Source organism: Zingiber officinale, chromosome 9A (assembly GCF_018446385.1).
Source record: "Zingiber officinale cultivar Zhangliang chromosome 9A, Zo_v1.1, whole genome shotgun sequence".
NCBI classification, from domain to species: domain Eukaryota; kingdom Viridiplantae; phylum Streptophyta; class Magnoliopsida; order Zingiberales; family Zingiberaceae; genus Zingiber; species Zingiber officinale.
Genome location: NC_056002.1, coordinates 15,490,772 through 15,507,243, shown reverse-complemented (window position 1 = coordinate 15,507,243; position 16,472 = coordinate 15,490,772). Strand labels below are relative to the sequence as shown.

General features: G+C 37.9%; 2 protein-coding genes across 4 annotated transcripts; both read left to right on the top strand.

The window, feature by feature from the left end:
- The first annotated feature begins 1,586 nt into the window (after positions 1 to 1,586).
- On the top strand, positions 1,587 to 9,821 carry LOC122018486 (secretory carrier-associated membrane protein 1-like). 2 transcript variants are annotated; one of them, XM_042575813.1, is made up of 13 exons: positions 1,587 to 1,742; positions 3,905 to 3,967; positions 4,101 to 4,205; positions 5,190 to 5,252; positions 7,041 to 7,074; positions 7,148 to 7,270; positions 7,780 to 7,842; positions 8,051 to 8,144; positions 8,246 to 8,291; positions 8,373 to 8,440; positions 8,756 to 8,804; positions 8,977 to 9,042; positions 9,475 to 9,821. In XM_042575813.1, exons 1-13 carry the CDS (start codon positions 1,683 to 1,685, stop codon positions 9,571 to 9,573), a joined length of 933 nt encoding a protein of 310 aa, XP_042431747.1. In that variant the 5' UTR covers positions 1,587 to 1,682; the 3' UTR covers positions 9,574 to 9,821. The 2 variants fall into 2 exon arrangements, with proteins under 2 accessions (XP_042431747.1, XP_042431748.1); XM_042575814.1 differs by lacking the exons at positions 1,587 to 1,742; positions 3,905 to 3,967; positions 4,101 to 4,205 and adding an exon at positions 4,964 to 5,069.
- A 3,194-nt stretch (positions 9,822 to 13,015) lies between these two features.
- Positions 13,016 to 16,267, top strand: LOC122020543 (receptor-like protein kinase THESEUS 1). Of its 2 annotated transcripts, none has more exons than XM_042578513.1 (2): positions 13,016 to 13,339; positions 13,453 to 16,267. In XM_042578513.1, exon 2 carries the CDS (start codon positions 13,569 to 13,571, stop codon positions 16,086 to 16,088), a length of 2,520 nt encoding a protein of 839 aa, XP_042434447.1. In that variant the 5' UTR covers positions 13,016 to 13,339; positions 13,453 to 13,568; the 3' UTR covers positions 16,089 to 16,267. The 2 variants fall into 2 exon arrangements, with proteins under 2 accessions (XP_042434447.1, XP_042434446.1); XM_042578512.1 differs by having other exon boundaries at positions 13,446 to 16,267.
- The last annotated feature ends 205 nt before the right edge of the window (positions 16,268 to 16,472 follow it).

Genomic DNA, 16,472 nt, shown 5'->3' with positions numbered 1-16,472 from the left:
ATGCTGCGCGCCGCACAGTGCGCAGTTGCGCGCGCGCGCAGCATATCCGACTTTTTTTTTCAATTATTTTTTTAAAATTCTAATTAAAAAATCAATATTTATTTATATAAATCCCTAATACATAAATATATCTCCTAAACACATTACAATACTCCATAAATACTTAAATTTATTCCATTTTTAATTTTTCTTTTTACTAAACATTATAACCCAATTGGAAAATCTAAACCCTAGAGGTAAAATCTTTAAAAAAAATAGTTTTGATACTATAACCCAAATCCTGAACCCTAGACGTAAAATCTAAAAAAATAGATTTGATATTATAATCCAAAGCCTGAACCCTAAATAGCTTTGATACTATAACTCATGGGCGGAGCCAGCATAGGCCCAGTGTGGGCAGCTGCCCACACTGAGCCAGGACTCACTTAAAATTATTATTAACATAACCTAGGGAAAAAAATAGATGATGGAGATGACACAAAAAAAAAAAAAGAGCTTGTTCATTTTGTCTTGTTACAATAATATTTGATGCATGTTAATAACATTTTTTGCAATCCCAAATTCTTTATAAAATTTCATTGCACTTCAATTACATTATTGAACAAAAACATTAATTTTTTACATTTTTTTGTTGTTGGACCTAGGCATCGAAACCACCCTTAATTTTATGATTCTCTCATCTAGTATTTACTTTTTCCTAACTAAACAGCATAACAAGCATATGCAGTATGCCGAAAGCAAGATATACGTTGATACATTTCTTTTCTTGTTGTGTTTTCCATACAAGTATAAAAAAAAATTAGGCAGATGACGTCAAAAAAAAATTAGGCAGATGATGCAAAAAAAATTTAGCAAGATACACGACAACATGACTTGTAAAGCGGAGAGCTTTAGTTGCTTCACTACTGTTGGGCTGCTGTCGGAACTAGACGAGGCACTCTCCACAACATGTCCGTCAACGGTAACTACAATTGCCTACACTAAACTAATATCCTAGCTCCGCCCTTGTCTATAACCCAAAGTCTGAACCCTAGAGGTAAAATCTAAAAAAAAAAACCCAAAGCCTGAACCCTAAATAGCTTTGATATTATAACCCAAAGTCTGAACCCTAGAGGTAAAATAAAAAAAAAATAACTTTAATACTATAACCCAAAGCCTGAACCCTAAAAAAAAAATTTAAAAAAATATTTTTATTATTATTTTTTAATTCAAAAATAATAAAAAATAAAAAAAATAACACTAAAATCAGAGACATCTGCGCGCGCACAGTCGGCAGGATATATATATATATATATATATATATATATATATATATATATATATATATATATATATATATATATATATAATTTTTTGAATTGTTTTGAGCAAATCATATTTAAAATAATTGATTTAACTTTCGACATTGTTTCATCAAACAGCTTGGTAAAACTATATTTGTTGAAAATAAAAACAAAGTGTTTGAATATAAACGAAATCGGTTGAAACAAAATAAAAAAGTATGATCAATTTATAATAATTTACCATCATAACGGACGGTAGTTTTACGCCAATTCCAGAAGTCGGAGGGGTTTTGTGAGAAAAGATTTAGAAGTTCGTTTCGCGTCCGTTTTCGTTGCTTCGAGTGATTCGTCGTCCGAGGAAGGAGGAGGAAGGCGATTACTGAGACCTCGATCTCATTCATGGCGGGGCGATACGAGAGAAATCCCTTCGACGAGGAGGAGGACGTCAATCCTTTTGCGGTGTGTTGAATTCAACCAACCTCTCGTTCTTCCTTAAATCCACTATGCTCTCTCTCTCACACGCGCGCTCGCGCGCACAACACACACATTTACTTCCGTTGGATTCGTAAATGCCTGATTAACATTGCGTTTCTTTGCCAACATCTACACGCAAGGCTGAATATTGCGGAAGAACTACGGGACTCCGGAGGTCTGGATTTCTAGGGTTGCTTTCGCATTCTTCATTATAGATTATCAAAGTCTTGTTTTTCCCCTCCCTTTATCTCTCGTGTTGCTTTTTCTGATATGTGCTGTTGACGGCTTGATTGAAATTTTCAGAACAGACATGTCGATTTTATGAGTAAGATCTCAAAGCATCCTGTAATTGACGTTAAGTGTTCATTTTAAACACTCATTTATTAGATCATACACGGACATCCTGATAGGGGCCCATCAGGAAGGTTACCAGTGCGAGGAGGACAGTGTCTGAGAGTTTTTTTTTTCTCTGTCTGCCATCACATGTGTCCATTTAATATAGCCCATGGTAACGCTTCCAACCTGGAGCAATTAAGATTGCTTCTTTTGAGGGACGCTCTTCCGTTTGCTATCTCATATTTGAATAACTGAGAGATACCTAATGAACATCCTCATCATTGAGTTTCTTGCCTAAGCATTTGCAACTCGGTTACTGACTCACATTACATTGTTTCCTATGAACCTTAGTCAATTCTTTGAAGAATAGTGGCTTAGCAACTGACTTTCATTTTGATTGATACGGTGATAAAGAGGGGCCCCTGAAAAGCGGGTCAAAACAGCGAGGGTCGGCTAACATGAAGGTTAAAGTCAAATGGTCAATGCCGCAGAGTCGGATGGACCTGGAGACTGCTGACCAGGCAAGGTTGACCGAGCGGGCCTCACAACGCTAGTCGGACGTGAAAGGCCGACTGGACCATCCGAACGGTCGTCCTTCGCAACTCGAAGATGGAATTTGGAGTTAAGTACTGATTCATCCGGCCTACTATCCTAGTCGATCAGACCTAAGGTCCGATCGGGCACAGGACCAATCGGACCTACGGTTCAATTGGGCATAGGGCCAATCAGACACAGTGCGCCTTTCTGACAATATGAAGGGTCAAGTGAAGAACAAGTCGGTAGTTGCATTCTGGAAGGCCGAGTTGGCAAGCTCTCGGCCTAGTGTCCTTGGTCGGCCTATAGCAGAACCTAGATATCTGTCACATCGTACTCTTTTGGAAGTTTGTGCCGGAAAGGAAAGAATATCCTACCGGCAAATCGTCCTTTAGATGCTTCTAGCCTGTCAAGCCACAATGATCTATAGGCCTGTTTAAGGAAAGGTGTCAGTTTATGCCCTACCCTTTCTTAGAAAAGCTTTGGAAAGCGTGCTAATGTTTTGAGATGCGTGCATAATGCAGCAGTAACACTATAAAAAGGGAGTCTCCATTTACGAGCGGAGGTATACGATGCTTCTTATTTACACGCGCTATTTGCTACAGTTGCTACTTTCTTCTCCAAAACCGAGCACTGACTTGAGCATCGGAGGGCTAACTCCGGGGACCCCTTCCTGGTCCGACACTAACGCTCTTTGTGTTGTAGGACAACACGGAGTCTTCATCAAGTTAGCAGCAGAGCCACATGTCTAGCTCACCGCCTTCATCGATTTCGGAGGATCATTGATGATTCTGAATAAGGAAAATTGTCTTTGATTGTAAAAGAAACATATTCCAGTCGAAGCATTGTATTTTAAGGCATCAGTTGCAATTGGGTGTTGTGTAGTAGTTGTAGGTTCAAGCCACAGTTTTAAGGCATTAGTTGCAATTGGGTGTTGTGTAGTAGTTGTAGGTTCAAGGCACAGTTTCGATATTAATTCTAACTTTATTCTCAGTGCACATAAGGAATCTTCAACCTCTGAAACTTACTTCTTTAGTACTGATTTTAGAAAATACTGCATGTGTATTATTAGTGAAATATCCAAAGGCTAGAGTGTGACCCTTGTTACTCTATTAGAGTCTCTTCTTTGTGTACTAAGTCTAAGGGAGTTAAAACTTCCAAAATATGCGCACTAAAAATAAGGTTGTGTACTAAGTCTAAAGGATTCACGGATATAATTGGAGCCTTATTACTGTTTTTTCAAATATATTCAATCTATGTAAAACCTTCTGTTGCAGGATTCTGGTGTCCGTGGAAGAGCAGCTGGGTCAAGTTATGGAGGAGGGCCATTTTACATGACAGTAAGTTTTTTGCTTAATATTTGATCTATTTGAACTGGAAGATGATACATCTAGGCTCTTCATGTTTCCTTCAATAAAGATATACTTGGGTCCATTCTAATGGTTAAGTTTTACTGATATAAAAATATTCCAGAACAACGGAGGTGCTCTTCCTTCATCAAATTCTAGACTTTCACCTCTTGCTTCAGGGGTTGCTGATTTTCGTGCAACAATTGATATTCCTCTTGACACAGAGAAGGTATATTAGTGTACTCTTAATAATTTTGAATGGAGTTGAAAATTCTATTTTTTATTTAATCAGGTCTGATGATTAAACCAGTCACATATGTTGTACACCTGAACAATGCTGCATGCATTTAAGTTAAAATTCCCTGAGAATTTGATCTATTGGGATAGGTGAAGCAATCTAACTGTGCTGCTAGTGAAGAGTAGTAACAAGAAGAAGAAAGCAGGCAACTTGCTGAGAAGTCTTGAATCCCTCAACTGAAATAGCTCCAAATTTATAGCTTTGCTGCATATCAAGGGGTGATGGTTAAGCAAGAGTGATTATATATCAAGAGGAGAAAAAAAACAATGTTATTGCATAAATATCTCCTATAAACTGTTGACTGCTGAGTCTGTGTACTATCCATTAGCCAATACAGCCTTATGTCTTAGAGGGACTGCCCTTCTAAAATGGAAAATTAGAAGGAACTAAAATTTGATTGATACTATGCATTTTGTCTCTCCTATAGAAAGTGGAACTCCAGTGCTTATCGTTTAGGTTCAAATGACCTTTCTTTTCATACCTATAGCAGAGCTTAAATGGAATTTCACATACTTCGCCAAGTAGACAATTCTATACTGTGTTTATTGGAATTCAGCATGAATCTCACTGCTTTTTCTTTACATGATATTTTTTTTTGGCACATGCCAAACTAAAATCTGATCAAAATTACTATATTAGTAAATTATAACTGAATGCTTTTAGTCACCTTCATCCTTTTTTTGTACTTAGCAAGACTAGCTGGTTGCATGCTGAAATCGTTATAAACACCTGACTGTGATCCAACTCTCAAATATTCTTGGTAGGGGGGAAAGCAGTGCTCCAATGCTTCTTAAGGTTGCATATATTGAATCATTTGGATACTTGCTAGAATATACTGATCTGTTGTATTTTTATCATGTCCATTAAGTGAATTTGTGAAGTATTCTCCATGTTCAATTATGTTCCTTCATGTAGGATCTGAAGAGAAGGGAGAAGGAGCTTCAAGCTAGGGAAGCAGAATTAAATAAGAGGGAAAAGGTATACCCTTGAATTAACTACTCAAAGTCAAATCTTAGATGCACTGTTGAAACTATTAGCCTCTCATAATGTTGTGTGAATAAGTAGTTTAGTTGTTTTCATGGCAAGGGACTTGGTGTATGATGGTAAAACTTTGTGACTGATGTTTTGTTAGTTTACTTTTTTTTTAGGAGAAAAGAAAGGAAAACTGTTCAAAGCACACCTCATCTATTAAATTTTATAGTAAGATATGGGAATTCCTATTTGTACATGGGTTGATATATACAGTTAGTAGGTCTACGACGAGGTGTTTTGGCTCATCAAATGGCTCATCAACCGTCTTGGAAAGTAAACATTGTGGTGAGCCAGAGGAGAGCTCTTGTGTAGAATGGTGTTGGTTTCAAAAGTTCTGACCACACCGACCGACCAAATTCGAGTATTGCCTTTGATGGACTTTTTTTCACTTCTTGTTTGACTCTTGCAGTGCCTCTTATCTCAACGAAGGCATACTGAATAAGTTGTTCCAACAAAAGATGGAAGCATCTATTTTGTGAGAATATGCTCATTAGAAATATATATTTTTCACTTTAAAGAGAAGAAGCTAACCAAGTATAACAAGGGAGAAGAAAATAAGCTGATTTCTGTACACTAATCTCAATTAATGTATGAAGAGACAACAGGCCAAGCATGCCTTCACATGCAGCCCTTTTACAATGGAACTCGACCTATCATTAGGTATTTATGTTAACTGAAGTTCCAACTGCCAAATTGGCATTTGCTAGAAGTAGGGGGCCGGCCCTAGACTTTGAAGGGTCTGGTGCAAAAAAAAAATGGACCCTTTGCATTCATAAAAATAATAATAAAATTGATGCTATAAACACTCCAAAAAATAATTTTCGCACTTTCATTGATTGTTGAAGAAGGTAAACTATCCTTGTTAAAACACTATAGGCAACCTCTTCGTTCGTTTAGATATTTGTTCCTGCAGCAAAGACAGCAAATGGAACCACCACATAATCAGACTCCCCAATTCCTACCACAAAATAATAACAAAAAAGACTTCAATTGCAAACTGACTACGTGACAAACCTAGATAAATCTAGCCAAATGGCCCACTCACGTGCGGTCGGAGAAGAAGTCTGGATAAGAAGATTACCTCAACTTTCTTGTTCGGTGAAGAAGTCATGTGAAAGCGCCGTTGATGAGTTCATTGTTCGGTGAAGAAGAAAGTGTCGCCGTCCCTCTTCCCGACACAAACAAAAAAATACGGTTTAATGAAATAATAAACGGACAGTTGAAAAAAGTTTGGGGGACAAGGAGATTTAGCCTTTACTAATTTTTTTTTAAAAAAAAATACTAAAAAAAAATAGAGCCCCACCGGAGGTGGGGCCCTGTGCGACGGCCCCACCTTGACCACCCTAGGTTCGGCTTTGGTCAGAAGGGCTCTAGTAGTCATTCTACAAAAATGATCTGCTTGCTCTTGTTGAATCTAGCACAGGTGTTTGTTGCTTCTTTGAAAGAAGATGTCTGAGACGTTTATTGTATTTCATGGCTAAGTTATCTAGAGTTGATGTATTTCACTGTCTTGAATCATTAAACTGTGCATGCACATAACTTGATAAATTTAGTGTTTCTTACATTATAGCAAAAAATGAATGTACAAATAATGTGTCTATAAGTTGCTACCAACCCAGTCTTCTGTTGTTGTTGTTGTCTCTATAGACTGTATATGACCTTTGCTATTTAATACTCCCTTATTTTCACCTGATTATATATCACACTTTAACCATGATATGCCCCTGCATCTAGGAACTCAAAAGGAGGGAAGATGCCGCAGCCCGGGGTAATATGTCTTTTCTATCTGGTAAATGTTTATATATTGCTCATACACTGATTCTAATTTTTGTGCTTTGCAGCGGGTATTATCATTGAGGAGAAAAATTGGCCATCTTTTTTCCCTATCATTCACCATGATGTTGCAAATGAAATACCAGCCCACTTGCAAAGAATGCAATATTTTGCATTTGCATCATTATTAGGTGTGCTGTTTTTGCTGTCACTTATTGTTCCTTCATTTTCATGAATGACATATTACAATTACAGGTTTTCTGAGGATTGTTATAGTTAATATTTACATATCACGTAATTTCCTTTGACTGAGTGCATGTTGTATTTCAAGGTTAACTGGCTCAGCCATATAATGCATTTGCAGCAATTATGAGAATCAAATATATGGTCACTGATTTGCATGCATGTGTCAGTGTAATATCACCTTGTTATGGATGACTTATGAATGCATATTTGAACGACATAGAGGTGATGACAGAGCAATAGTATGAAAATTGACTTTTCCTGTGGTTGAATGTACATTTCTTGATTCTTTGTTCTGATGATTCTATAAAGAAAGTTGTAAAATTCGCTAACTAGTAATGCATCTGTGTTATAGTTCAATGGAGTGTGGGGAAAAGCATCTCTGACATTTATGTTTAGGTCTTCGACCTTCTTCTCTTAATCCTTGATTCATATCTTGATCAATTTCTAACTGCAGGTTTAGCTGGATGTCTTTTTTGGAATATCATAGCAGTAACAGCAGCATGGATAGTGGGAGAAGGTATCCAGATAAGAGTTAGAGTTTGTCATCGATTGTCTTTTCGTGTTTCATATTTAATATAGTATTTAGTGTATTTTGTCTTAACATAGAACATCAGTCATTTCGCCTTCAGCTCTGATACTCATCATGTGAATCACTGTTTTTACTATATTAAAGATTTTAGTGAGCATTTGTTATATCTCAATAAAGATCGCTCTTTGTTTTTCAGGTGTCAAGATCTGGCTCCTTTCCATCATTTACTTCATCTCTGGGGTTCCAGGTGCATATGTCCTGTGGTATCGGCCTCTTTATCGCGCCATGAGGTATTAGAGCCTGTACATCATTTTGAAGCCATGAATTGCAACTAGGATTTTGTAAACATTAACTTTATGTAGTCATATGATCTTGCATTCTGATTTTGCAGGACTGATAGTGCTTTGAACTACGGATGGTTTTTCCTGTTTTACTTGGTATGTCATGGGTTTCAGATTTCTTGGTGATTTTTTTGATAAAGAAACATCAGAGGCCTCACTGATTCTTAGTGTGTACAGCTTCACCTTGGCTTTGTTATATATTCAGCTGTGGCTCCTCCAATTATTTTCCATGGGAAATCATTGGCGTAAGATTCTATGTTTATTATATATTGAAAGATTCTTAATGTGGTTTGAAATTGTGAACCATATTTCTGATTAATCCGAGATTACATCAAATCTAACAGTTCCTTATTGACAAATTTCTTTTAGAATACTCACCTTACTATAAAATCTAATGTGGTTTTGCACCTTAACCTAAATTCCTATTACAAAATCAGAACATCTGAAGGATACTACTGCATCTTTTTTTGTTCTTGTTTTGTCACCACAGCTAAAGCCTCCAAATATTTGTTTTCAAGTTTAGTTTCAATGATTCGCTAACTTCAGTTTTCCTATAACAGTGGCATTCTTCCAGCTATAGATATTGCTAGTGTACATGCTGTTGCTGGGGTAAGTTCCAGATTAGCATTAAATGCATGCATTTAACTGTTAATTTGAACCAGAAGATTTAGTCAGAATTCGTATTAACCTTGTTGTACATATCATTATCAAATTTCCAGCAAATGTCTCTCTTTTCCCTTTGCCAATTTGCTTTCCTCACTGTAGATTATTTTTCTTGTAGATCTTCTATTTTATCGGCTTTGGATTGTTCACTGTTGAATCACTGCTCAGTGTCTGGGTTATACAGGTCACTTTCATACCCATGAAATTTCCATTTTCGTCAATTTACTCTCCAATTTAATATTATAAATTTCAAAGTTACATTGATTCAGCAAGCCTTTCTCTCTACAAAATACAAACATCATGTTTTTGCCCAGTATCTGGAATATACTTTTTGTTTTCTGTGTTTACTTGGAGAGGAGAAATTAGGAGGGAAATGAAGTAGAGAAGGAATTGAAAATGTTATCTTGCTTACTTGGATATTCAATAGATGCCTAAACTTAATCTCTTTCCAATTTAGAAGAATTAGGTGGAATTGTATTCCTTTCTCCTTCCACTTCTTTCTTTCCAAGTATAGAAGTTTTCTTCTGTACCTGTTTCCGCCCAAGCATGGCAAACGAGGCATGATTCCTGCTGCAGTGTGACTAATCCAAATGGTGTTTTCGCACATTTCCTGCAGGAAGTGTATGCATACTTCCGGGGGAGCGGAAAAGCTGTAGAAATGAAGCGCGAGGCGACACACGGTGCTATGAGAGCTGCAATGTCGTCAAGCATATGAAACCCCGGTCAACATGCGTTAATTGTTAGATGAACTGAGATTACAGCAATGATCAAGCGATAGCTTGCATTCTTATCTTCTTTGTTCATTCATTGTATTTTGAGGTGTTCTTGTAGTTCCCATATCCGAGGATGTATTTCGAGTCATCTTTATGAACTCTATCCCTTATCCCCCAATTGCATTGTCACCCCTTTTTTAGCTTGACATTTTATTCATTAAGGAAAAGTATATCATAATAGTTTCTCAAAGAATGAATTATTCTTTTGATATTTTTCTTTAATAATATTCTCGCATATTGTTGAGAAGTTTAATCTTCTTGTTTGTGTTTTAAATAGAAAATATTCTTATATTCGATGTAATGTGAGAATATCGAAGTAGTTAAGGATAGGGATGACAATGAGTCGGATTCAGGTCGGATTCTATATCCTCCGTATTCATATCTATCGGATATAGGATATCCAATGGGTATACCCATACCCATTAAAGGACCGGATATATTCTATACGTGTAATTTTTCTTCTTTCTATCGAGCTATTATCATTCAACAAAAACATATTAAAATTAACATCCTATATATATATATATATATATATATATATATATATATAAAATTAAAAAAATAGATTAAACATCTATATAGGCCTACTAATATCAACAAAAAAAATAGTAAGTTGATTTTAGCAAAAGAAAATTTTCTTTTATATATGTATATATATTATTTAATCGAGTATTCGGGTCGGGTATCGGTTATTGATAGTCCCTCCATACCCTCCTCCATTCGGGTCGGATGTCGGATCCTCCATTGGGTTCGGATGAAATTGTCATCCCTAATTAAGGAGATCGAGATGGAAAAGGAAACCATTTATAGAGATAGATACTACTCGAGTACTCGTGAAGTCATTCAACACTAATTATTTCTATACGACTTTAAACTCTATCATGCTATCACTCTACTGGATGGATCTATTAGAGTAAAAAATAATATAATTCATTTTAAATGCTTCAATATTATTGGCTTTATAATAAGATACAAATAAATTATAAGAAAATATTTTATTCAGTCCCTAAGATCACGATGGTAAAAAATGAATACGCTTGTCCCAGCACCTTCGTCAATCTTTTTTAGGATTAATACAGAGGAGGTAAATCACGGACGACTATTAATCCTTAGAATAGTGACTAGTAGGGATCCAAATCTTATGATGATAACATCTTATGTTGTTAATCACTATTTTTAAGGATACGAAGAGAGATAAATACATTAAAAAAATTAAGGTATGGCTGGAAGCTGTCTTTCTCATTTACATTCTAGATGTTGACTTTAACTCTCTAATTTCAATAAAATTAAATCCCAGTCCTTGTCACAACGCAGGCTGTCACAACATTTGCCTGAAAAGTAGGTTTCCCATCTAAACAAGTACATTATAGTTTAGAAGAAACCGAGGCAAAATTTTCAAGTCGCCCATCCAAATTCCAGTAATCCTTCTTTAAATTTATCATAATTTTAAATTTTAAAATTGATCTAATTTAATTTATTATTTTTATATGTGTGGTTGAATAAAAGCTGTGGCGTGAGAGGAGAAGAACCGAAGAAGAAAAAGCCAAGAGGCAGAGGGGCCAGATCCTCACATGCACACATCAAATCATGCACAACGGAATTCAACTTGTAATTCGTTAAATCATGTAAAACGTCAAATCAATACGACGGTGGTTGGTCCCCGTCGAATTAATTCATTTTTGGAAAAAAGAAAAAATCTTTTCAAAAAGTTGCCCTTTCGTTATTGGAATAATAAAAGTGCATTCTGTTTTCGTATATCTAAAAGTAATCTTCAATTCCATCTCATTTTATTTTTTAAAATATATTATTATTATTATTATTATTATTATTATTGACATAACAATTATAATTTATAATAAATATTTTAATTCTGATCATATTATAACAGTTATAATTTATACTTAAAAATAAAAGTTTTTTCTCCTAAAATTTGTTACTTGATTTTAACCGTGTAAATATACAAATAGCTCTGTTTCTTTTTTCACTTTCTCCTTTTCTCAGGAAAGATAGAGAAAGAAGATAACATAGACATAAAGCAAGATGGCGATAGCTTACAACTTAATTATGAAGCAATCCCCCCATAAATTTAGCCTCTCGTGGTGGGAAAAAGCAAAGAAAACATAGCAGAGAGGCAACCGACCACATGCTATACTGAGACAGACCACAACAGCTGGGATTTCATTCACATTGCCCAAGATTTTGCCCAATAATATATATGGTGCCATGGTGGTGGGGTGATGGTCGCCTGAATGTATGGATTTCTTTTGCATTTCTTTTGGTTGGGTACTCAAGCCAAAGGTAAACGAACTATCCGAATGAGCTAAATGAGCCCAAGTTTGGTTTGAGAACACTTACGCACTGTTTGAGAAGCGGGTAAAAAGGGATGAAAAGAAAGGAAAAAAAAAAAAGAAATCTCGTCGGGATGAAAGTGAGCTATGGAAAATAAAAATACGGAAAGGTAAAATGAAAGATACTCGGACCACCTAAATTTTAACCTTTTACTTATAAAATGAAAGAATTTTTTACATATGATTTAAGAAAATTATTATTTTAGGTATTCTTTATATCATGATTAAAAATATTCGGCCCGTCTAATTTGCACCGCTCGACGTTCGCATTTTGTTGATGTCAACTTCAACGTAGACACCGATGTCAATTTCAATGCCGATTTTAATGTCGATGTCGATTTCGACGCTGACATTGATACTGATGTCGACGTGAATTTTAATAAATAAGATACATTTACTTAAATACGTAAATCTTAACTAATAAATATATACTAGATATATTAAATACTTGAACATGGAAGTCTTTAATAAAAATAAAAATAATTTATAATTTTATATATTTAATTTTATTATCCTCATTTTCTTTATAAACATAATAACATATGTTATGTTAATAAATGTTCCTTCCTTTTCAAATAAATAGAATATAAATATTTTATTTTTTTCTCCCTTTCCTTCTCTTTCTCTCCCTTAATAAATCTTCGCTCACACAATCCAAACACAGCGTTAAGATGTATCTCCTTACTACAGACACTGTTTCATGTGTCCTCGTGTCTATTTTAAGTTTGATCGTTATGCAAATCGTCAATGCGCCGTTGAAAATGAGCGAGATTCCCTTGATGACGAATGGAGAAGAAATGCTAAGGGTAGCAAGTAGTAGTGTAAAGATTTGATGATGTTTACTTACTAGCTACTATTATTGCTATTATTATTATTTTTACGGATATACAGTCCACTATAAACTAACTAACCTCGTAATATCATTGCTATCATTGTCCAAGTTGCTCATTGCTTCATCTGCTTCCTTTGAATGCCTTACGCCGTGCTCTCTCTGTCGCTTAGCCTGCTGCAAAATTGCTTTTTTATTCGCCTCAAAATCAAGTGGAGAACAGCGAGCGAGCGAGCGAGAGATGATCGATGATCGAAGTGGGTCCTCCGAGTAGGTGGCGACAGCCTCATCCGATTACTTCCCCAGCCTGGAAAGGCGCTGTTTTTGGGTAGATCAAAAGGCCTCCCCACTGATCTGATACCGCAAACAAAAAGGGCAGCAGACAGCAAGAGAAAACCCTCCCTCGATCCTCCTCAGACCGCCGTTCTTCGCCGCATTTTCCCTCCGGAACAGTTCCCGGATCACTACGCAGCTAGAAGTTACGACCTTGGAGGGAGAGGGAGGAGAAGATTTTTCCGCATTGAGCTCCAGGTCAGTTCTCCGTCTTCCCCGGAGCGATCTACGAATATAAAGTTTTTTTGGAAGCTTGACGTCAGTTTTTACTCACTAGGCGCTCGTTTTGCTTGCTTGATGTTAGTTTTCAGGAGTAGAGTAGAGATCTGTGGAGTGAGCTACGGTTGATTTACTTTTCTGGCGGGGTTTGGTAGCATGCGCAATCGCATTTTGTTCTAGGAGCAGGGAAATTAGGGTTCTTACAAGTATGAGGTTGATCTGTTTGCTCCTTGCGATCCCTGCCTTTTTTATTCTTGATGCTTCCTTTGCGGCGTTTGCTCCGATTGATAACTATCTCCTTGCTTGTGGAGCTTCTCAGAATGTGTCATTCCAAGGCCAAGTTTTCCTTCCCGATTCTCAAGAATCAGCCTTTTCCTTAGGAACCTCCGCCGATGGCGTCTTCTCCTCCTCCTCCTCCAATTCTGCTCTCCCTTCCCCGATTTACCAATCTCTTCGCTTCTTCACCCAGCCGGCGCACTACAATTTCGATATCCGGCAGGAGGGCCGCCACTGGATCCGCCTTTACTTCTATCCGATTCCGAATTCCGGCCATGACTTGGTCTCTGCTCCTTTGACAGTGGTGACAGATGAGTTTGTCCTCATGAACAACTTCACCTTCAAGAACTCCAACAGCACCTACATGTTCAAGGAGTACTTGGTGAATGTGACCTCTGATTCGTTGGCCCTCACTTTCATCCCCGCCAACGGCTCCATCTCGTTTGTGAACGGGATCGAAGTCATCTCTGCTCCTGATGGCCTGATCTATGACCAGGCCCTTGCAGTGCCTAATGCTCCTTTCAGTGGCATCTCTGCTCTTGGCCTTGAAACCATGTATCGGTTGAACATGGGCGGCCCTCTTCTCACTCCATTGAATGACTCCCTTGGGAGGACTTGGGAAAATGATGCCAAATACCTCCATGTGAACAGCTCGGCAGTGAAGGTGTCTGCCGAACTTGACAGTATAAATTACCCTGATGGAGTCACAATTGAGACAGCTCCGAGGTGGGTTTATGCCACCGCAGAAGCAATGGGGGATCCGAATGTCACAGATTTGAATTTCAACATCACCTGGGTCTTCTCAGTCGATCCGAGCTTCCAATACTTGATCCGTCTCCATTTCTGTGATATTGTTAGCAAGGCTCTGAACACACTAGTGTTCAATGTGTATGTCAATTCCGACATTGCCATTGCCAGCCTTGATTTATCGTCACTGAAAAGTGACTTGTCTGTGCCATACTACAAGGATTTTGTTGCAAACTCAAATGGTTCGAACACTATGACCGTCAGTGTGGGTCCGGATACAATGGCTGATTTCAGTAATGCTATTCTTAATGGTTTGGAGTTCATGAAGATTAGCAACGATGCTAAAAGCTTGGATGGAACCAGTGCCGTTAAAGATCTTCTACCTGATTCATTGTCATCGAAGAATAAGTTGGGTTTGGTAATTGGAGTCGTGTTGGGCTCGTTGATTGGCATCTCTGCTGCAATTTTGTGCTACTTCTGTTTCGTCATTCGAAGAAGAAAAGCTAGCTCCAATAATCAACCATGGCTACCACTTCCCTTTTATGGGAATTCCCACTCCATCAGTAAAGTCTCCACAACTTCTCATAAGAGCGGAACAGCAAGTTGTATATCTTTGGCTTCTACAAACCTTGGCCGGGTTTTCATGTTCCAGGAGATCTTTGATGCCACCAACAGGTTTGATGAGAGCTTGCTTCTTGGAGTGGGTGGGTTCGGAAAAGTCTACAAGGGGACGTTGGAAGATGGTACTAGGGTAGCTGTCAAGCGAGGAAATCCTAGGTCTGAGCAAGGTATAGCTGAGTTCCAGACTGAGATTGAGATGCTGTCCAAGCTCCGCCATCGCCACCTTGTCTCGCTCATTGGCTATTGTGATGAGCGCTCCGAAATGATACTGGTCTACGAATACATGGCAAATGGGCCTTTAAGGAGTCATCTTTACGGCACCAACCTTCAGTCCCTCTCGTGGAGACAACGGCTTGAGATCTGCATTGGTGCTGCACGAGGGTTGCATTACCTTCACACTGGTGCAGCTCAGAGCATCATCCACCGTGACGTGAAGACAACAAACATCCTTTTGGATGAGAATTTTGTCGCGAAGGTGGCAGATTTCGGCCTCTCAAAGGCTGGTCCTGCGATTGATCAGACCCATGTTAGCACTGCAGTGAAAGGGAGCTTTGGTTACCTCGATCCTGAATACTTCCGGCGGCAGCAGCTCACTGAGAAGTCAGATGTGTACTCCTTCGGGGTCGTGCTGATGGAAGTTCTCTGCGCGAGGCCAGCACTCAACCCTGTTCTGCCAAGGGAACAAGTGAACATCGCGGAGTGGGCAATGGCATGGCAGAAGAAAGGCATGCTCGAAAAGATTCTAGATCCAGCATTGGCAGGGAAAATCAATCCAGCTTCACTCAAGAAATACGGCGACGCAGCTGAAAAATGCTTGGCAGATCAGGGAGTCGACAGGCCGTCAATGGGCGATGTCTTATGGAACCTCGAGTATGCTCTCCAGCTCGAGGAGACTTCCTCACTTGCCGACCCCGATGATAACAGCATAAGGAGCATTTCTGGTATCCTCCTACCACACATGGAACCGCTTGATCCTAGTAGCTTGAGCATGGCTGAGGGAGTAAATGCCAGCACCGTTGACATCCCTGAAGATGCTACCACAAGTGCAGTATTCTCTCAGCTTGTAAACCCTAGAGGAAGATGAAAAGTTAGTATCATTTTTTTGTGTTTGCTTGCTGCTGCACAATTTTCAAATTAAGCTCGAGAGATCTTTATCATTTGTTTCCCATTCCATCTTTTCCTTTGTTTCAATTTGTAATATATTTTCAATATGATGAGATTATTTAGCTTATGAAACATCAATGACAGAGATTTAATTGCATCCATGTGCTTGTTTTTTTGATTAGATTGGCAAATTGGCATGGAAAGTCAAATTTCATTCGCAAGTTGTGTTTGTCCTAACTATTTGAACTCGATTGCGATTACATGCTATATCTGAATATTCGACAATTAAAAAAAGAATTCTCTTCATATAGAATTCTATAGAGGTTCCTTCACAGAACTTCCATTTGCAAGTGCTTCTAATTGT

What these genes read in the sequence shown, in the direction of transcription:
- LOC122018486 (XM_042575813.1), top strand. Translation starts at nt 1,683, where the DNA reads ATGGCGGGGCGATACGAGAGAAATCCCTTCGACGAGGAGGAGGACGTC. An exon ending in GTGTACATGCTGTTGCTGGG is followed by an intron (nt 8,805 to 8,976) that starts GTAAGTTCCAGA and finishes TTTTTCTTGTAG; the next exon opens with ATCTTCTATTTTATCGGCTT. An exon ending in TCAGTGTCTGGGTTATACAG is followed by an intron (nt 9,043 to 9,474) that starts GTCACTTTCATA and finishes CATTTCCTGCAG; the next exon opens with GAAGTGTATGCATACTTCCG.
- LOC122020543 (XM_042578513.1), top strand. Translation starts at nt 13,569, where the DNA reads ATGAGGTTGATCTGTTTGCTCCTTGCGATCCCTGCCTTTTTTATTCTT.